General features: G+C 43.7%; 1 protein-coding gene across 4 annotated transcripts in view; it reads left to right on the top strand.

Annotated features, from left to right (window-relative positions):
- FLT1 (fms related receptor tyrosine kinase 1) overlaps positions 1 to 22055 on the top strand; it is a 157299-nt gene that overhangs the window by 25432 nt on the left and 109812 nt on the right. For all 4 annotated transcript variants that reach the window (XM_072976056.1, XM_072976055.1, XM_072976057.1 and 1 more), the window contains exons 3-4: positions 204 to 430; positions 21370 to 21494. In XM_072976056.1, coding sequence (XP_072832157.1) covers positions 204 to 430; positions 21370 to 21494 — 352 coding nt within the window. The remainder of the gene's footprint in view (positions 1 to 203; positions 431 to 21369; positions 21495 to 22055) is intronic.

Genomic DNA, 22055 nt, shown 5'->3' with positions numbered 1-22055 from the left:
CTGAGGGAGAGAATGACTCACTCCTGGGAAATCAGGGGAAGGGATGCCCTGAACATTTTCAGTTGTTTAAAAGCTTTTCTAAACATGTTGCTTTTATGACTGTACTTAAGGAAGGACCTCAGAATAGCGCTTCCTGATGGAATGAATGCTTCGAAACTGGCCCCAGCCATGACTGAGTTTTATTTTTTTCTCTGTGATGGCAGAGGGGAAGTGGCCCATGCGTGGTCTTTGCCTGCAACAGTGAGTAAGGAAAGCCGGAGGCTGAGCATAACTAAATCTGCCTGTGGAAGGAGTGGCAAGCAGTTCTGCAGTACTTTGACCTTGAACGCGGCTCAGGCAAACCACACCGGCTTCTACAGCTGCAGATACCTATCTCCACCTGCTTCAAAGAAGAAGAAAGCAGAATCCACCATCTACATATTTATTAATGGTAAGTCTCCCGCCTTCCACGTGCTGTTTGCATTAGCTTTGCAGTGGTCGTAAACCCACCTGAGCCATTGGAAAGAGGACTTTCCTAGGGAGTGTGCAAGCCATGGCCCTGGCAAGAGAGTCCCCCCGAGCTGTAGAAACATGTGGAGTGCATGTTCATGTATTTCTGAAGTGTCAGTTTCAACCAGAACTTTCAAGGGCCCATCAGTAGGCTCCCTGAAGGGAGAGATGCTGGTCTGTTTTGTTCACACTGTATCCAAGCACCTAGAATACCGTCTGGCGCATCGTGGAAGGAATAAATGAATGGCAAGGCTTTAGTTCTATTTCTTAATGATTGAGAAGCCCAAAACAGAACACAAGATTTTTGTTCTTTAACACAACTGCGTTCTCGGATATGTTGGATATGTAAAATATTGTTCTTTACTAGATTCAAAAGTGTAATGTCGCTAATGTCTCTTGAAGGTTACACAATTCATTTCGGTTGATGACGCTGTGTTATTTCATGCTCACTAAATGGGGACCATAATGATGTAAGAGCTGGCACGTGTCATTATGTGGTGAGAAGGGCGAAAGACAAACACGAACGATTTTCTGGGTATAATTTTTATGGCGGTGTTTTTCCTGCCTTGGAGGATGAACAAAAGAGGGAAGAAGTGTAAACTCCTTACAAGAAATGGAAGTTGACGATAGAACTTCCCTGGAAAGAAGGGAGATGCCCTGTCCCTTTTTCCTTCCTTGCTGAGCTCCAGCCAGTCTCCAAATCTTGTTGAGAGAGGTTGAAAAGCAAACACAAGGCTCTAGCTTTAAAGCTGGAGCCCTAAGAAGGCATAAAGCTCCATCAGTAGGCATGCCAGGCACTAACTCAAGTTGAAAACCAAGACAGCCAGTCATCGGGTGTCAGCAGACCTGCCTCTCATTGCAGGTCTACCTCCTGGTGAGTTTAAGAACCAGGTCTCTGCCCTGAAGGCAGCACCAGAGAATTCCGTTTGGGTGGTAATCTTTTTTGAAGTAAGGCAACTAGAGAGAGAGCGTTGATTGTGTGTCGTAGGACGTTACTGTGGAATCCTGTGAATAACAGACACGTTCACTGGGAAGAGCTTTGTGACATGTTGTTTTTGAATAGCACTAGTACTAAAAGATACTTTAATCGACAATAGTAACCACAGAAAAGCACTTAAATCTTCTTTCTTTGTTGCTTAATTAGCAAGTATTTAGGGAACACTTGCTAGGTGCCTGTCACTGTCCTGCCCTGAAGAGTAACTCTGACTGTTGTCTGTTCCCTGGGAGATACTGGTCTCAAAACCACACTTTACTAAAATCCAAGTTAGCTGTGATATAATTCATCAAGCAGTTGTAACTTTTCCAAGTATCCTACCATTTTGTGCATTTCCTATTTTCATTCTTTAATTTTATTTCTGAGAAAGTTTGGCTTTAAGCTTCCATTTTTAGGGAATACGTACAACATGACAGGTTTAATTTTATTCACGGGCACAAAACTTGTCTCTGACTCAGGGTGACGCCAACCAGTTCCTGATACACAGCTGTGATTACTTACTAGATATGAACGGGTTATCACTTGTCTATTATTGCTGAGTATTTACTTTAGAACATGTTACTCTGTTTGGAGGGCCTGCAGATGTGTTGTCATTTCATTTTGGTTTCCTGTGACCATGAGGAACACTATTAGACGCGTCTTTTGAAAAGGCATAGATTTGTAGGCAAATAGGGCTCTGAGAAAAAGAATCAGGGTATAGCTTTGTCTCCATAATGTCAAACCCAGCACGTGGATTATAAGCAAACTATTATTTCGACATTATTGACTGCCTGCTGTCCAACAGACGTGGCTCCCGTGAGCCCCGATGTGGACGTAACATCTGATATGCATATGTAATGTATAGAAAAATCAGTATCACCATTCTGTCATTGTAGCTTGTATAAATCCACCGAACCTCTTTCATAATGCATTAAAATCAGTTAAATTACTCAAGGAGTAATATTGAACTGCTTTGCTTAATTACTAAATTGTCTGATACATTTAAATTTCCTTTAATATAATAACGTCTTACACTTGTGGTTTCTTTTCATGTAAATATATAGTTTATTTTTACATTTAATTCTCACAACAATCCCATGAAGCTTTTGTCTCTTCATTTTACAAGCAAAGGACCTACGATCCACTTCACATGAGGCTACCTGGGGAGTAATGGAGAAGTGTTAGCAGCAGAGTAAGGTGGTCAGATTTTTCCCTCCAGATTCTCAGTGGCTGGAGGAGATCAGAGGTGCAAGGCTGAGGCAGGAAGACCAGGTAGGGGCTACTGTGTGCGTTGAGGTGGGAGAGCTGGTGGCCTATGGTCACATCAGTCATATAGTAGCTGTGGGAAAGTAGAGAAGGTGATGAATAGAGGGATTCAATGGGCCTTAGTGGGTGAGGGGAAGGAGGAGGGAAAGTGACGCTTGCAATTCTGTAGAGGCACCTGGCCAACGCGCCCCAGGTCCCATGGCCAAAGAGAGCTTCATCTCACTAAATCACACTGATGCTAAGACTAGCATCATCCTCTCCTTGGCCTGATCTTGAGAAATGGCTGTTGAATGAAAGTAGCTGGAAAAAGCTATATACATTTTGAAAAATTGCTTTTGTGAAAATGAATGGAATCCCCCAGCAGTTATAGCTACAAAATTCTGGGTCCTAAAGAAAAACAAATTGTAAAGTACTCATCAATACCTTGCTAACTACAAAACAAAAAGATGTTAGACGAATGGTAATGTCAGGGCTGCTTAGGTGCTGTTCATCCCCTTTGCAGAGAAGAAGGAACGCATTTGCATTTCTTTGCTGACCCTCTGGTATACATAAGAAATTTGCTCCAGATCAGCCTTGTCTAAAAGAGGATTTCATTGCAATTAGTCTTGTAGTATATGAGTTGTGACTGTAAAGGAAGGAAACTGACCAGAAGAGTTTTTAATGGCATCTCCAAAGTATTTAGTACTTTGTCAGTGTCTCCAATTTAGTTAGGAAGACCTTGAACTTAGCCTGTTGAGCCCTCTACGCTTTGAAGTCAGCCTATATCCAGGCCCGAGACTTTCATGGCTATTTAAGTGTAATGTCTTCTTTTGAAAAATTGTAATTGAAAAGGGGCAGGGGGGAATGGAATGGGAGTGCATGTGTTGTGGGCAAGTGCATAACTTCTCGTCTTTCCCTATAGAAGAGACTCATCTCTTCTGCTTCTCTTTACTTGATTGATTTTCTCTGTGTGTCTGTTAAAGCAACCAGGTTGGAGTATTGTCATAACAGATTTTTCTTCCTTTGATTCTCCAACGTGTATAAAATGGATGACATTTGCATAGCCGCTTAATTTCAGGTAGAAAAATTCCCAGACACACCGAGTATATAATTGGAAAGTAGTAGAAATTCTCACAACCTGATATTTTGGGGGAAAATGATCATTGTGCCTAGACATTAGTATATGTCGTGGGGAAAAGCTCCACATGGCTGTGGGACTCAGCAAGTGAAGATGCTAGCGGTGCAGATATTCTGAGAAGGACTCAGTGTCCTCGCTGGCACAACACCTCCGATTTTCCTGAAGAGCTTTGACATAGCTCTCTGAGAGAGAAACCACGCTGGAGTTCCTTCTCCCACTTTAGATATGAGAATGCAGCCTCCATGCCCTGCACAGGGTAGAGCTAATAAAACGACAAGCCAGGGTGAGGCTCCAGGTCAGACCCCCAGGTCAAGGCTGTTCCCACCACACTGGAGTTTCAGCTGTTGACTTCAAACTATGAACCAGTTGTTGTTTTAATCTTTGAACACATAGATTATATAGTTGTTTGTTTTTTTTAAACATTTTGAATTCCGTTTTTTTCTCTTTTGAGGAGTGATAGGTTACTCTGGTTTCAGGGTGTTTTTCTGAGCGACAGACCTGAGGGAAACAAACCCCGACCCCAGAGATGTCACCTGTGGGGTCAGGACTGGCCCCTCACCATCTGCACGCACCCTTCCCTCGCTGCATTCCAGCTCACAGCACAAGGGGAGGAGACGCCACTTACTGTGATGAGTAGGGCTCTTAAAAATCTCAGCCATTGGTGGGCTGTGGAGTCAAATGAGTGGGTTGTGATCAGCATTAAAAAAAATAGAGCAGAATAAAATGGAAAGTAGACAAATACATCGCAAGAAGTAATGATATGTATTGTTACAGTGAAACTTTTTTTAATGAAACCTTTGTTTCCATTTTATAAACACACGCACACATACATACTTTATACCCACATATGTTTAAAATGTGTGTCTGTGTGTGTTTAATGGGACTGTGAAATGTATTGTGGAACTCAGTACAATAAGTTGACAGGTTTTGATCTTATTTAAGTTGAAACAGGGAAACTTACTAAAATTTTAACAGATTTAGGCAGGTCCTATCTTTGCTTTTTATTTAAGAAAACTGATCGTAAGCACCACGGTGGTTTTCACACACCGCTGCTGAAACAGGCGAGACACCTGAACGTGGTGGTGGAAACCACCTCTCCTCCAGTTGATGTGGCTCTTGGGGCTCCAGTGTGGCTTTATGTGGTGCACACTCATCACATTCCTGAAATGGGGTTTCCCACCAATAGGTCTGACCCAGCAGGTGTGGTCAGCAGGTAGCATCTGTCGGTGGATGTGAATTACACACCTGCGGTGTGCAAGGCCCTCAGAGGCACAAAGAGCAAAGCAGTGGCATCTTAGGACCTAGGAGTCCCCTGGTCCCTCTATGGGACCATGACTTACAGTAGATTTATGAGGATTTTAAAATGCACATGTTTAACTTTTTAAAATAATAGCTATTGTCCCAAAGCGGGTCTTTCCAGGGAGTGAGGAGGACTCCTCCAACAGCCCTTACTGAGAGCGCCCCAGAACTTACTGATGTTCTGTGGATCCCGGAAGTTCTGCTCCAGCACCGCCCTCCACTAGACTCCTACCAGAGTCTGATGCCCCGCCGAGCACACACAGGATGCTGGGGCCACACCGCTTAGCTGGGTGGCAGCTGAGCAGCTGGCGTTTGTTGCTGGATTTGCCATACTTGTATAATTGGCAAGTCCAATCAGCACGGCCATGAAACGAGCAGGGACACTGATGAAAAGAGTAGTGATCAGCAGATTAACTCACAGAGTCTCACTGCTTCCACTTTCCCCCCGGTGGTGACAACATTTCTAAGGTGAGGATGCACTGGAGATACCAGCCCTCCGGCCGAAACTAAAGGAGGTCTGGAGAATATGAAAACAAATAGATGTATGTATATGCATGACTGGGACATTGTGCTGTACACCAGAAATCGACACATTGTAACTGACTGTACTTCAGTTTAAAAAAAAATTAAAAAAATAGTAAGGGAGGTCTGATGCGCTCAGCTGCACCACTGGCTACCTCATTAACCCATTGCCTTCTTGTGGGTCGGGACTGGGATGGGCTGAACAGATTTTCAGATCCTCTAAAACATTTTCAGTGGCATCACTGTCCTATTTTTGTGTGGAGAAACTTTAAAGAGAACTGTTCATTTCTAGTCATCAAAATTTTCCTCTGGGGGAAAAACAGGCTAAAACAGCTTACATTTTGTGGGAAGAAAAAGTTAAGAAACCAATTAGAAAAAAAAAAACCCACTTAGCCACAGATTGGCAGAAATCTCAAGATCTGGATTTCTCAGCGAATTTATAACATTACCTGTTATTGCTGGGTTAATGTCCAGAGTCTCCTCTGGTTTTAAAAGCCCGTTTTCAGCAGGTACTCATCACCCCTTCCCATCCGCTCACCTCGCTTACTGCACCTCCATTCCCAGCTCGTGGCTGCTTCCATGCACTTTCTGAAACCTGTGTTTATTTTAGCATGAGTGTTTCAGTAAGAACTGGTTTCCAAAGTTTTGGTCTCAGGGCCTAAAATAGATGCTGCCTGAGCCGAAAGTTGTTGAGAAGAAAGTATACCAGACACCTTGTACCACCAGGACGCAGCCAGTGCAGACAGGACGGGTGATAGATCGTGGTTCTCATTCTTTTCACATCATTGCCTGCCGTATTTGATCAGGAGACAGATGAACACATTGGGGTGAACAAAGTTTGGACTCTCAGCCTCTGGATTGTGTCAGGAAACCCAGGTGGGTTTCCTAAAATGGCAGCAGTTTGAGTCTGCCTTGGATTTGCTGAATTCTACTTCAAATGATCTTCTATAAAGAATTCCTAGGAGTTTGGGGGCCTGCCTCTCTGCATACAGCTTCAGCAGAAATCTAGTACAAGGTCAGGTTTGGCTGGGTTTTTTCTTTCATTTTGATGAAGTTGTGAAAAAGAGGAAACCAGTATTGCTGGGATTTAAAAGATACACTGACGACATTGTTGATTGGAATTGCAGAGTTTTCCTTGGGAAACAGACTCCTCTATAGCCCTGCGCTGGGCTCCCCCTAGGGCTGAGGCTTGAAGGAGATAATCCGTTCTATCCATCATGGGGAGGGACAGCTGATTAGGACCACATGGCGAGAGCTCAGAGAAGAGTAACTTAACTCTTATCCATCTTCCTTTCCGGCTACATGAAAATTTGATGGAAGACAGTCTTGATATCGTTAAGCCCTGCCGTTTCACATTTCCCTTCTAGAGACATTTTTGTTGTTAGACACCAAGGGACTTTCAGAAAAGACTTGCATGTGATTGGGACAGAAGCCACTTGTGTTGGTGGATTTGGTGGCTGTCAGGAGTGCCCCATCTTCTTTCCTTAGATCCTGCCCCAAACCCTATGTTGACCCAGCACATTCCTAGGAATTTCATCCTTGGTGCTTTTTTTTTTTTTTGAAGTATAGTCCCTTTACAGTGTTGTATTAATTTCTGGTGTACAGCATAGTGTTTTAGTTATACATATATATATTTCCTTTTAGTAATCTTTTTCATTATAGGTTATTACAGGATATTGAATACAGTTCCCTGTGCTCTGCAGTAGGTCCTTGTTGTTTATCTATTTTAGGTACAGTAGTGTATATCTACAAATCCTGAACTCTAAAATGTATCCCTAACCCCCGATCCCTGCTGTAACCATAAATTTGTTTTCTGCGTCTGCGAGTCTGCTTTTGTTTTGTAAAAAAGTTCATTTGTGTCATTTTTTCAGATTCCATGTGTAAGTGATGTGGTATCTTTCTTTCACTTTCTGGCTTATTTCACTTAGTATGACAATCTCCAGGTCCATCCATGTTGCTGCAAAAGGCGTTATTTTATTCTTTTTATGGCTGAGTAGTATTCCATTGTGTGCATGTGTATGTGTGTATACACACATACACATACACAGTACAATTTCTTTATCCAGTCATCTGTTGATGGGCGTTTAGGTTGCTTGCATGTCTTGGCTATTGTAAGTACTGTTGCTGTGAACATTGGGGTGCACGTATCTTTTCGAATTAGTTTCCTCTGGATGTATGCCCAGGAGTAGGGTTGCTGGATCATATGGTAACTCTGTTTTTAGTTTTTAAAGGAATCTCTGTACTGGTTCCATAATGGCTGCACCAACTTACATTTCCACCAACAGTGTAGGAGTATCCTTCGTGCTTGGTGGTACCTGCCAGTTAAATGTTCAGGTCATTCCTTGAGAAAGAGAGCATTTCTTGACGCTCTCTAGGCTCCATACCAGACGAATGTGACAGGCCAGCTCTCTAGAGCCACACAGCTATTATAGACAGCATTGTCTATCACCAGGCGTTGAGTTCAACTACATAACTCCTCAAAAATAATCAGAACGAACTTACTCTTGAATGAGCCACTTGGATACGACCTAACACTTGGAAAAAGTTAGTGATTGAGGTAGAATGATAAAATCTCAAGAAGGGAGTGACGTCCAAGGAAAAGTGCAATAAATCTGACCTTATCCTCTCATTTCCCCCTACAAACCAGAAGTGTGAAAAATAGGTTAAAACTTTATGGTTTTAAGGATTTAAAAAATCTTCTCCACGTAATTTTTTTCTTTTTAAGAAAAATGAGCAGGGGACTTTTCAGGAGAAATTCCCTTAAGCTGAAAAGGTTTTAAGTTTCTGACATTTCCTAATTTTCTCTACCAATGGTAATGAAATGCCAGCCCTGCCTGGGGACAAAGAGGTGCCCTGGTTTGATCTTTGGGCCTTGCCGTTCGGACACTCTTCCGTTTTCTTTACTGTTGAAAATATTTGTCGATCGGTCATCTGATGCATTTTTGCTGGGTTATGTTGGCAGCCATCGTGGCTCACTGATTACACTATTCAAAATCGGAGACTTACTAATGCAATGAACGCCCCTCCCTTCCTTCCTTCATCAAATATCAATTAATAAACTATATTTGAAACAACATGAACCAGGGTTCAAATTGGGTTCAAAGCCCTGTTCTGATACATGGGAGGTCTTTGACTCTGTACAGATTCCTTAGTAAGAATAACCGTTCACACTTCAGACCCACTGTGTGCCGGCTGCTGTGCTAGGCACCTGTGTCTGTTAAAGGGTTCGTTCTTACAACCCTGCGAAGTAGCGCGGTCATTTTCAGGTCTGTTTCACAGAGAGGTTAAGTATAAGTAACTGCCCATATAACTAGTCATATAACTAGTACCCGCTGGAGAAGGCAGCACGGCTCTTGTCCTAAGCCGCATCTCACATCAGCAGTTCGTCTGCTAGAAACAGTTGCAGTGTCTGGCGTGTCGTGTGCACTGTTCACATGTGCCCATTTCTGTTACTAGTGTTCCCGCCTTCTGAGCCTTGGTTTCCGCGTGTGTAAAGAGAGAGGAGCACACTCCGGGGGGTTTTCAGGGATTCAGTGAGGTGACGGCCACAGCACTGCGCCCACAGTTAGGAGGACTAATCAGGAGTGATCACCGCGGTGAGAGGCGCTGTGCCAGGCAGAGGAGTGAAGACGAAGATGATCCCGTCAACTTTCCTCCTTTTTTTTTTAATTTTTAAAATTTTTTTACATTGCTGTTTTGTAGATTTTTATTTATTCATTTGTGGGGGGTGTAATTAGGCTTACTTACTTCCTGTTTTTAGAGGAGGTGCTGGGGATGGAACCCAGGACCTTGTGCATGCTAAGCATGCACTCTACCACTGAGCTATATCCTCCCCCTCCCAGTTTTCAAGGGCCAATAATTAATTAGTAAGGTGAGTGAAGTAGGTCACAGCTAACCATATTGCAAAGCACCATGGGAAGAGAGCGGTGAGAGTGTCGCAGACAAGGGATGCTCCCAGAGAACCCTCCACCCCTCCCCACCCTCTCCCCCCACCCACTCTTCTGCACCACGGTGCCCTCACTCATCTTCCAGGTCTCGAGTTAAACATCACCTGTCCTGAGAAGCTCCCCCAAATTAGGTTTGACCTCCCTTCACATAGGACTCACCTCTCAAAGCTCTGTGAGGACCAGCACTATCTTGTTCACCCTGAAGGCTTCCAGCACAGGGTCTGCCATGTAGGAGATGCTTGGAAATGTTTGCTAAATAAAAGAAACTTGGGGTTTTCTCTTACATTAGTCTCACCTGTCCTCCTGAACGTTGATGAAGAAACTGAGGGCACAGTGAGCAAAGGAAGCAAATCTGGGAGCAAAAACTCACATATCGTGTGACAGAATCGCCATCCAAAAAATGTCCAACGGGCTAGAACTGTGACCTGGGATTAATGAGCAAATGAAGTTTGACAGGAATAAGTGTAAGAGTCTGTATTTGGCTTGGAAAGCCCGCTAACCACCCTGGGACTGAGGGGGAGGCGGTGGCTGGGACAGCACATGGGAGGAAGGCTTCAGGCTTTCAGTGGACTCCACATTCGCCAAGAAAATGAGCCCAAGCTCGGACTGTGTGAATAAATGTGTGGTCTTGGGGTAAAGGTGGCCCCAGTCTTACTGTTTAGTTTCCATTTCAAGAGGGACCATGAGAACAGGAATTCTAAGCAAATTACTTAACCCTTCTAAACTTCCTTTTCCTCATCCATAAAATGGGTACCTGCCAGATAAGGTTAGGAGCATTAAGTAATTTGACAGGTTTCTTATTTTCATTAGCAAGGAACAACTAAGGGTACTGAAATGTTTTTAAAAAGTAAAGAATTAGGTGGGAAAATAGGAGACACAAGTGTGTGACAGTCTCCTTCCAACTTTTCCAGATGATTAAGCTCCATCTTTGTCATCCCAGACAACAGAACTACTGTCTAAGAAAGAGAGAAGTCAGGACAGGCAGATCAGCTTGACATAAGGAAAGACTTCCTCGCATCTGAAGCTAACCACCTGTAGAATGAACTGCCTGGGGAGATGGAGAGCTCCCCATGTGGCTAGGTAGTCAAGCACAGCACCAGTGCTCAGTTGGTGGGATTGGACAAGATGGTGCCCCAGGGCCTTTGCACTGTTGAGATTTGGGCAGGGCCTGGCGTGTGTCACTCTCATTCACTGACATCCGACTGAGGCTCATTACCATATATCATCTCATTTCATCCTTAACAGTCAGTGGGATAAATTCTATTTATCAATCTCCTTTTTCAAAAAAGTTGGAGACATTCAATACCATGCTCAAGCCTGCACACTTGGTAAGTTCCCAAGTCAAGCTTTGGACCCAGCTCTGGCTGACTTTGAAGTCCCTGCTCTTTCCAACATGGCCTTGCTGAACTCCCCCTACCCGCCCCCCACCCCAGCTCCTCGGAGCTTTGTGTGCAGGATGAAATGGAGTTGGGGGTGACGGGGCGCGGTGAAGGGTTACAGACAGGAACTGTTCAGGCCAGATTCAGCTGACTTACGTTTTGATTGGCAGGCGTAGTGCTTTGGGCTGCCAGTATTCAATAATTGGAGGAGTTCACAGAAAAATCTGATTTCCTACTTATCTTTAAAAACTGGAAATTCTAGCCACGCTGGCCCATAGCCCCACTTGGCAATACCTGGCTGCAGCCAGCAGGAACTGCCCCTGCCAGACCTGGCCCCACATCCTCCACTGCCACCGCTCCGACTGCCTCCCGTCCTGCTTGCCGCCATCCTCCCCACTCCCCAAACAAGCGTTTGCCTCCCTTGCTCGGCCCCTGAGGGATGTCAGTGTGCTACAACCAGAGAGAACATTCCATGTGAATGCATAACAAGTCCTAAGCCGGGGGACAGGAAAGTGCCAGTTGCATTTCCTGGAGGAAAACACAGTGCTGGGCCTCAGCAGAAGCCTGGTTCCCGACTCCCGCTGCGCACCGCCCCGCGCACCGCCCTGGAGGGGCTGTTCTCCTGGCGGGAGACCTCGTCTGCCCTCCTCGCCCTTGCAGTCTCGTCAGGTTTACTGCCCACCTGGTAAGTTAATTGAAGACTCCACTCTTACGTGGGTCTTCAACTAACTGATTTAGATCTTCGCTGTAAATTTTTTAAAAATGTGTTCTCCTTCAAGGCAGGATTTAGCACTTACTTTTCCCTCTAATCAGGAAGAAAGTTTCTGTGGGGGGAGGTATGTGTGTTGTCTGTGCAGCTAGACTCTTAAGGACCCTGAGTTCGTGGATATGCTTTGTGCACAGGGCTGGGTACATAATATGTCCTAATTTTACTTTTTTCTGGCTTCGTCTGGTATCTTCTCCATAAACATCAGTTGACTGTGCACCGTGTGCCCAGCCGGTGCTGGACGGTGGGGTGAAATGATTGATTATCCTGATCGCCTGCTGCTAGCTACCCACATTTCAAGGGGTAAGTTCGTAGAAGAGATAAGAGGAAGGAGAGAGGGTGGAGCACTGTCCCGTTCTCTTCTCTCCTTTCTAAGCCGTGTTCTTTTTTACCCTCCTGCTATCCAGTCTACTGTTATAAGTAGACAGACAGGGCTTCAAAGTGAGATAAGGGAAAACAACATGTTTCTCTTTTGATACAAGGTAGGTAGTCAGGAAAGAGCTTTTTGGAAAGAGGCACCTCTTATTTTGTACCACACAAATAATACATTTTTTAATTTTTAATTTTAGGATGGCATCTTGAGTCTGGAATATAGCGACCTTTCTCTATTTACCTTGCTCTAATGGAAATATTTGTGTAAGGTGACCTTTTTATTGCCAAATAATATTCCACTGTGTGGATCTCCCACATTTAAGCTCTCCACGTTTCAGTAGCTGGACAGTTGAATCATTTCCGTCGTTTGGCTATTATGAATAATGCCGCAGTGAAGAGCATTCACATGTTTTTGTGTGGATGTAAGTGTTCATTCTCGAGGGTGGATATCTAGGGGAGGAGATGCTGGGTGGTATGGTAACTCTGTGCTTAACCATCTGAAGAACTGCCAGACTGTTTTCCACAGTGGCTGCACCACTTTACATTCCCGCCAGCAGCGTGTGAGGGTTCTGGTTTCTCCAGATTCTCGCCATCACTTGTCACCGTGTCTTTCCTGTCGTAGCCATCCCCATGGGTGTGAGGCGGGATCCTCGTGGACTTGATGTGCGTTTCCCTGATGGCTCGGATGCTGCACTGTTTTCCATGTGCTTGTTGATTATTTGTGTATCTTCTTTGGAGAAATGTCTGTTCAGATCCCTTTTCCGATTTTAATTGGGTTATTTGTCTTTGTTACTGAGTTGTAAGAGTTCTTCAATTTTTTGTTATTAACATTATATATTAATATATTCTATATAATTTTCTAAATATATTGTGTTATGAAATACTTTATATTCTAGACATAATTTGGAGATATATACTAAGATACACATAATATGTATATGTAGATTTAATATATTCTAGCTATATAAACATTTATATATTCTAGATACAAGTCCCTTATCGGATATATAATTTGCAAATATTTTCTCCTATTCTAGGTTCTCTTTTCACTTGCTTGATAGTATCCTTTGAAGCACAAAAGTTTTAAATTTTGATGAAGTCCAGTTGATCTAGTTTTCTCTCTTGTTGCTATGTCATGTGGAGGAATCCAGTGCCAAGTCTGAGATCATGAAGACTAACCTCTATGGTTTTAAGAGTTTTAAAACTTTAGCTCTTAAATTTAGGACTGATACATTGTGAGTTACTGTTTGTGTCTGGTGTGATATAAGGTCCAACTCCGTTCCCATTTGGCTTGTGGAGTTGCTCCAGCACCATTTGCTGCAAAGACTATTCTCTTCCCATTGAACGGTCTTGGCAGCCTTGTCAGAAACCGACTGACCATGGACTCCTGGGCTTATTTCTGGACTCTTGATTCTACTCCATCGATCTGATTGTCTGTTCTTACGCCAGTACCACGCTGTCTTTATCACTGTTGTTTATAGTGTTAGTAGTAATTTTTGAAATGCAGAAGCAGTCTCAGGGCTACTGAGTCCCTTTCAATTCTGAATTTTAGAATCCACTTGTCATTTTCTACAAAGATGTCAGCTGGCATTCTGATAGGGATTGCAGATCAATTTGAGGAGAGCTGCCATCTTAACAATATCAAGGCTTCCAATTCATGAACATGGGATGTTTTTCCATTTATTTAGATGCTTAGTTTCTTTCCACAATGTTTTTGCAGTTTTCAAAGTATAAGTTTTACACTTCTTTTGTTAAATTGATTCCTACATATTTTATTCTTTTTGATGCTATTATAAATGAAATTGGTTTTTTAAATTTCATTTTCAGATTGTTCATTGCAAGTATATAGAAGTATGATTAATTTTTGTATATTGATCTTGAATCCTGAAATCTTGCTGAGCTCATTTACTAGTTCCAATTAACAGTTTTTTTTAGTGGATTCCTTAGGATATTCTATATATAAGATCATGTATTTGAAAATACAGAAAATCTAGATGCCTTTTATTTCTTTTTCTTGCCTAATTGCACTGGCTGGAATGTTTATTGCAGCATTATTCATAATAGCCAGTGGACCCCTAGTACAATGTTGAATAGAGTGGACAACTTGTCTTGCTCCCAGTCTTGGGGGGAAAACATTCCAGTATTTCACCATTAAGTGTGATGTCAGCTGCTAGGTTTTTTGAGTATATGCCCCCTATCAGGTTGAGGAAGTTCCCGTCTGTTCCTAGTTTGTTCGGTGTTTTTCTCATGAAAGGGGTTTAGATTTTTGTCGAATTTTTTTTCCTGCACCTAGTGAAATGATCATGTGGTTTTTATTTTTTATTCTATTGGTATGGTATATTAATGACATTAACTGATTTTTGGATGTTAAACCAACTTTGCATTCCTGGAACAAATCACATTTGGTCATGATGCGTCATTCTCTTACCTGTATTGAATGCCCTAGGAATTTGAGGGGTTTTGCATCCACATTTATAAAAGATGTTGATCTATAGTTTCCTTGTGATGTCTTTGGTTTTGGTATCAGGGTAATAATGGCCTCATAGAATGAATTGGAAAGTTTCCCTTTTGTCCTGTTTTTTAGAAAAGTTTGTGAAGAATTGGCGTTAGTTCTCTAAACGTCTGATCGAATTCACTTGCCTTCTGGGCCTGGGCTTTTCTTTATGGCAGTGTTCTGATTACTAATTCAATCTCTTTACTTATTTTCAGGTTGTCCATTTGTTGCTGAGTTAGTTTCAGTAATTTATGTCTTTCTAGGAACTTGTCCATTTTACCTGTTATATAATTTATTGGCATACAATTATACTACTGCTTTAAAATGCTTTTTATTTTAGTAATGTCAGTAGTAATATCTGTTGTTTCTCATTTTACTAATTTGTCTTTTCTTTTTTCTTGACTTGTCTGGCAAAAGGTTTTTCAATCTGTTCATCTTTTCAAAGAACTAGCTTTTGATTTCATGGAGTTTTTCCTGTTGCTTTTCTATACTCTAGTTTAATTTCCACTTTAATCTTCACTATTATTTAGGCTTAGTTTGGTGTTCTTTACCTAGAGTTCTAAGGTGGAAGATAGGTTATTGATTTGAAGTCTCTCTCCTTTTTTCAATGTAGGCATACCACTTTAAATTTCCCTATAAACATTGTTTTAGTTCCATCCCATGAGTTTTGATATGTTGTGTCTTCATTTTCATTCTTTATTTTCCAATTTTCTTTTTGATTTCTTTTTTGATTCATTAGTTATTTAGGAGTGTGATATTTAATTTCCATGTATTTGTGAGTTTCTTTCTCTTGCTGGTTTCTAATTTAATTCCACTGTAGTTGGAGAACATTCTTTGTATTGTTGCCATCCTTTTAAATGTATTGAAGTTTGTTTTATGGCCTAGTATATAGTTTATCCTGGGGAGTGTTCCATGTCCACTTGAGAAGAGTGTATATCCTGCTGTGCCGGGTGGAGTGTTCTGTTTATGTGTTAGGGCTAGTTGGTTATTAGTGTTGTTCAAGTTCTCTGTTTCCTTTTTTAGCTTCTGTCTAGTTGTTCTGTCCATTATTGAAAGTATGATATTGAAATCTTCATCCATTATTGTTGAATTTTCTATTTCTCTTCGTTGCTTCATGTGTTTTGGTGCTCTGTTGTTAGTTGCCTATATATTTATAATTATTGTATCTTCCTGCTGGCTTGGCTCTGTCATTATTACAAAATGCCTTCTTTATCTCTAGTAACATTTCCTGTTTTAAAGTCTGTTTTATCTAATATTAGTATAGTTACTTCAGTTTTCTTGTGGTTGCTCCAAAGCTTTGATGGGCAATGAAAGTCATTGAAGAAATTACCTCTTCTCCGTTTTTTTTTTGTTTTTTTTTTTTTGCTCTTATCTCAAATGAAATACTTCACCAATCAGCAAACTTCCTTGAGCACTAGGTGTGGTTCACAAAGACTTGCATGATGTGAAAACTCTCATGTCTAGACAGAATCCTTTTCATGGATGGATTAATTAGTTTCTGAGCCTCTTCACTTCATCCTCAATAAAGTAACATCACGTCCTCCTTGAAAATAACTAGGAGTCCTTATGACCAGGACTTAGAGGTCAGGAAAATAAAATCAAAGGGAAAGGAAAGCAAGAAAAAGTTTATGAAAAATGGGAATAGACAAGAGGTAGGAAGCAAGATGTTCACCCTTGCACTCCTCTTCAAGTCAGAAAAGCTCCCTAAATTCGTTGGGTCATTCACTTGCTCCAGGCCCAGTGGGAGAAGTCGCAGGCGATACCTTTGGGAAGTGGAGCGGAATGAGAACTGGCACGCTGGGGCCTCGATGTCTGTGTGCTGTGATGTGCCAGTGTGATCACAGATTTCCAAAGGGAAAAAACACATTTGAAAAGCAGGTGTAATACCACACTGAGCAAGGGTCCCTGTTTGATCCTTCCCTGTGTCCGAGCCTGCTCGTCCTGAAGGATAGCCCAGCTACTCCCATCGGATGGGAAAACCTCATATTCTGTGCCAGTTTCCTGTCACTGCTTTGAGTTCTAAGAGTTCAGAGGGGGGAGTGGGTGGCGTGACCTCTCCAGAGCTGTGTGTTGGCATGCGTCCCTGGTGACAGTGTGTCTGTAGCTGCGGGTACACCGGCAGTCTCGGGAGCAGCTCTTCCTCACTCTTTCAACAACCAGCCAATTTGGGCTCAGGAAACCACTCTGCAGTGCTGGCTGGGTTTGGAAGTCATTTTTAATTTTGTGACAAAGACAAATGCATCCTATGGGAGTAGTAAGTGGTTTTACTGGTGATATTAATGGAACCGTGACCTCTTCCGTATCTAGGTCCTTCAAAACAAAAAATGTTTGTATTATAGTACGTCAGGCAAGTGCATTCTTAGCCCTTCCTTGAAACAAATTGCAGAGGAAATATACTATTAATAAGCCCAGAGAACATTGTGCGTGCGTGTGTGTCTACAGGCATAAGCTCATTTGCCAGCATAGTGGGTTTATAAGGCCACTCCTAACTGTGCTGCGAAGGATGTGTTTTGCACTGTGCTGGGATGGACACAAATCAGGGAAGTTCTGATATCTAGGAACAGACTTGCAGGGGACCCAGTGCTAAAATGGGTATTGGCTTTTAAAGGCCAATAGCTCTGATATCATTCAGGTGTTTAGGGATCCAGAACAACTGACCGAAGGAAAGTTGTGTTAACCTTTTCTCTCTCCTTTCGGAATCGGCATTCATTAGCCTAAAAATGACCACCCTGATGCTTACTATTTCCTGCAGGAATTTTTATGCCAGTGTCCTTTGTTGAAAATGGTTGCTTAAGGAGATACTAAATGAAATGTGAAGGATTTACAGCTCAGTTACATGAATTCAGCCATTTCCTGGTGTTTATGTTTACCTTGGGACTCACAAAGGAGACAAAAATACAGACTCAGAGGAGGAAGGAAAAGAATGATCAAATCCCAGTAGTCCCTGCCTGAACGTCTAGCTCAGCAGTTTCATTTAGGGGAGGAATTTCGAGCTGATAAGTGAATCTTTGTCTCTGTGTAATTAACTTTTCCTCTCCACAAACGCTGCTACCCCCCAGTGAGCCTTCTTAATAGACGTAAAACTACTTATGTGATAGTTAGGGTCTCGTTCTACTATATTGGACAAAACTGAAGTAAGCCAAACACAAAATTCATAGTTTTCCTCAAGTAAAAATGGATGATGCTTTAGAATTTGAGACTTAGATACAGTAATTTAAAATGTTATTCCTATACTTCAATTTAAAAAAATCAGACAGAAAATAAAATGTTATTATAAAATAATACGATTATTCTAGAAAATTTGATGAATACAAAAGAAGGTTAAATAAAACAACTCATAATACTCAAAGATAATCATTGCTAAGATTTTAGTGTATTTATTTTGTCATTATCTGTGCCATTATATGAGTGTATATTTATCCTTTTTTATTTTTATTGATCTCAGAATGCTTTCGTTCTTTTTTAACAGTTTGGTGGTGGGGTTAGTAATTAGGTTTATTTATTTAATGGAGGCACTGGGGATTGAACCCTGGACCTGGTGTATGCTAGGCATGTGTTCTGCCACTGAGCTATACCCCTCCCTATATTTATACTTTTTATAGTTTGGATCTTGAATATAATTTGTGATTTTAATACATCCTAACGCCCTCTCTCCTTAAGTTCCAATCTCTCGTAAGAAGAAGAGAATTAACAGCTGACACATACATAGCACTGTCTGCCGGGCACCGTTCTAAGCACTTTACACGTATGAATTCACGTCACCCTCATAATAACGCTTTGAGGCAGATTTTACAAATGAGGCACAGAGTGTAAAACGAGTTTGCCTGGCTCTCACAGCTAGGAAGGGGTTAGAGACTGGAGAGGGTGACAGCTTAACCATGCTCTGCTGCCTGCTGCTGACTCTAAGCCTCGTGCTGGCCAAGTCCCAAAGCCGCCCCACTGCTCTGCCCTGGGTGAGTGTCCTTGTCTCAGAATCCCCCCAACACGAGGTGGTGTGACATAGCACCTACTTTCCCCTGGGAGCCGAAAACAGTGGCCACCTACAGCCCTTCCTTGGATGGAGGAGGGGGCCCCACCTAGGGAGAAGGAGGCAGGACATCCAGGTCTGCATCCAGGGGGGCGGGGAGGAGCCCGGAGCTGGAGGTCAGGACGGACTGGCTCCAGGCCTGGCTCTGACCTCAGTGAGACAATTCACCTCTTCACACCTGTTTTCTCGCCCTTAAAATGACGGGGCTGGATAGTAGTTCACTCGCTTGTTCCTTTGTTCATTTAGTACCCATCAGGTAGAGATGGATACGGCCTGTCTCCTCTCCTCTAGGAATCCTTCATCCAAAGTGTTCTAAGCGTGGTCGTAGGAGAATGTGCGGGGGTGGTGGAAAAGCCCCCAGGGTGGGCTGGGGCCGAGAGGGTATCAGACAGAAGGGCCGGCTTAGCCAGGCGTCCCCCAGGACCAGTAGGAATTTTTGCGGCTTCTCGGGGCACACAGGGCACACTGTGCTGATCGGGTCTTTCCGGGGCCCCCTCGAATGTGTGTCAGACTATCCCGCGTTCAGCAGGCTAGGTGCTGCTTGCCGGTGGGGGTGCGGGTTTAGACGTCCAGAAGTTTCTTGTCTAACATTCTCGAAACTAGAATTCTGAAGTCCAGGTGCCAGCCCTCTGAAACCTCAGGGGATCCTTTTTTGCCTCTCCTTGCCTTCTGGCGGCCGCTGGCAATCCTTGGCGGCCCTTTGATACAGGAAAACGGGGCACGAGAGGATGGCTGTGTCCCAGGTCCCAGGTGAGTCCCTGGGATGCACCCAACTAAGTCAGGGTCCCTGGCTTCGCACAGGAAAGAATTCAAAAGCGAGCCATAGTTGAGTGAAGGTGGATTTATTTTTATCTGTATCTGTATATCTATCTATATCTATATCTGTCTGTGTTTTAGCTATTTGTGTTTGTTAATGGAGGTGCTGGGGATTGAACCCAGGACCTTGTGCCTGCTAAGCATGTGTGTACCACGGAGCTATACCCCCACCCCCCAAAAGTAGATTTGTTCAGAGAGATGCAGACTCCATAGACAGAGTGCGGGCCATCTCAGAAGGCCAGAGGGAGACCTCAGGGTGCGGGGCTGTTAGTTTTTAGGGGCTCGGTAGCTTCAATATGCAAGCGGGAGGATTATTCCAACTACGCTGGGGGAGGGCCGGGGGTTCCCAGGGAGGGGGCCACAGCCCACTTTTCGGCCCCTTATGGCCAGCCTCGGAACTGCCTGGTGCCTGTGGGGGTGCCATTTACCTTGCTGATGTATTACAATGAGCATAAAATGAAGCTCAGGGTCTACTGGGAGTCTCCCACCACCTGGGGCCTCAAGGTCTCCTGGGAGTCAGATCTCCACCTGCTGTGTCACTCCTTCAGGGGCTGCACCCTGCCCCCTCCCTCCTGTCTCACCTTGACCTGCAGCTCCATCACTCCAGCCTCTGCCTCGTCTTCGCCTGACATTTGTTCTCCCCATCGCTCCTCCTCTGACCATCTTCTTACATGGATACCAGTCATAATGGATGGGGCCCGCCTTACTTAACTGAAGTAATCATATTGACGATGACCCTGTTTGATCCTAGTGAGGTCAAATTCTCATGTACCGGGATTAGAATGTATCATGGCATGGGGGCACAGTTTGACCCACAGTGATGTCTACAGCCACCATTTAGTCTGGGAGCCATAGCCTACTCTTCGCTTTGTTCTCCATCCAGCATCCAAGATGAGCTTCCAAAGCTACCGCAGGCAGATGGAGGCTCAGGTAGTTCTTTCAGGCCCAGACGGAGAGTTAACACAGGACGTCTTTCCATCCGGGCATCTAAGGCTGGAGCCAAGGGGAGGAGGTGAGAGCACCTCCTGAAGGATGGTTGTCGGTGGATTCCCGAGGGCCAGGGCCAGGTGGACTGTGAGGATGTTTCTGAAAGGTTCCGAAGCCCATTCTGGTCCCCAGAGGGATGACAGGGAAGCCGAGCAGGTGGTTTGAGCCCTTCTGACCCCTGAGACTAGCCCAGTGCCGCACATTTAAGGGTGGCCTTTTCCAGACCTCTCTGCGTGCACGTGCACATACTTGGCTGTTAGCAGGTGTGCAGTGCAAGCCAAAGAAACAGATGTGAAGTAATTGCAGGATTCATGCTGCTGCTCCAGCCCTTCCCCTGCCCTGAAGTCGCTCGCACCTTCCTTGGTAGTTGCCACGAAGGTCTAGAAACCGGGAAGGGATGCTTCTGTCATTCAAATGCTAATCGCCCCTCCAACCTGACACCTCTCTATCACCCTCTCCGCCCTCATCTGTGCCCCAAAGACAGCTGACCTGCACCCAGCCCCTTTGACTTCTTACAAAGGCTCTGGAGGGCGCCTCCCCAGGCACTTAGCATAGCTGTGGGAAGAAGTTTATGCGGAATGTTCACCTTTCTCTCCCCCTGCCCTTTTATGGCTTTTCCCCTTAGTGGTCTAAACACCTCCCCAGCCCACCCCCAAGAGGTCGCAGTTGCAAAGGAGGCATAAGAGCAATCTGATTGGAGGCCAAGCCCGAACCAGGATTAGGTTTTTATTAGAGAAGCACTCTTTTTTTCTGGGCAGAAACACAGAGGGCCAGTCTCAGAAGAACCTGGATTTATGGGTTCCTGGACAATGACGTTAACTGCGGCAAGGCCCCCGTACCCTTGCCAGCCCCAGAGTCCGCGTGTTCACAGTACGATCATTTATGTATGTGTGTGTTCATTTTCTTCTCATTCAGATACAGGTAGACCTTTCCTAGAGATGCACAGCGAAATCCCCCAAATCATAAACATGACGGAAGGAGAGGAGGTCGTCATCCCGTGCCGGGTCACGTCACCCAACATCACTGTCACTTTAACAAAGGTAAAGCCGAGCGGTGCTACTTCCGCAGTAGTTTTGCTGCCAGAAAGCACGGTGAATTTTGAGTCGTTTTATGTCTCTGGGATGCTTTTCTCATAGACCTTTGGGCTGTCGATTTCTAGGTAGACTTTTCTAATAACAGCTTTTTACTTTAAAGTGTATGTCGTGCTGGAAGTTATATCCATGCATGCGTTTCAGTGGAATAATATGATATTGTCTAAAGCATAAATCTATGTGAATGCAGGAAGGAAAATGAAACGAAAATTTCTATGTATTGCCACCAATTCAAATGCATGTAAGTGTCAGAAAATCCAATTCTATTGTGCATACAAATCAATAATCCAGATTTTTGCTCGAGGCAGAACTGTCAGGCTGGGTGTCTGACTCTCTGGGCATTTAAGAGCTCTTGCTTTGCTTTGAGTTGGGAAGTTCCTGGTAAGAAAAGCCGTATCTCCTGCTGGACATCCAAACTTAACCTCTTAGGGGGAGAAAAAAGGGAAAGGAAGTTATAAGTGAGATTGTTCTTCATATTATGTTGTAAGTTGTGCATGGAGAGAAGAAGAT

The sequence above is a fragment of the Vicugna pacos genome, chromosome 14 (assembly GCF_048564905.1).
Source record: "Vicugna pacos chromosome 14, VicPac4, whole genome shotgun sequence".
NCBI lineage: Eukaryota > Metazoa > Chordata > Mammalia > Artiodactyla > Camelidae > Vicugna > Vicugna pacos.
This window is presented reverse-complemented; position numbering and strand designations above follow the sequence as displayed.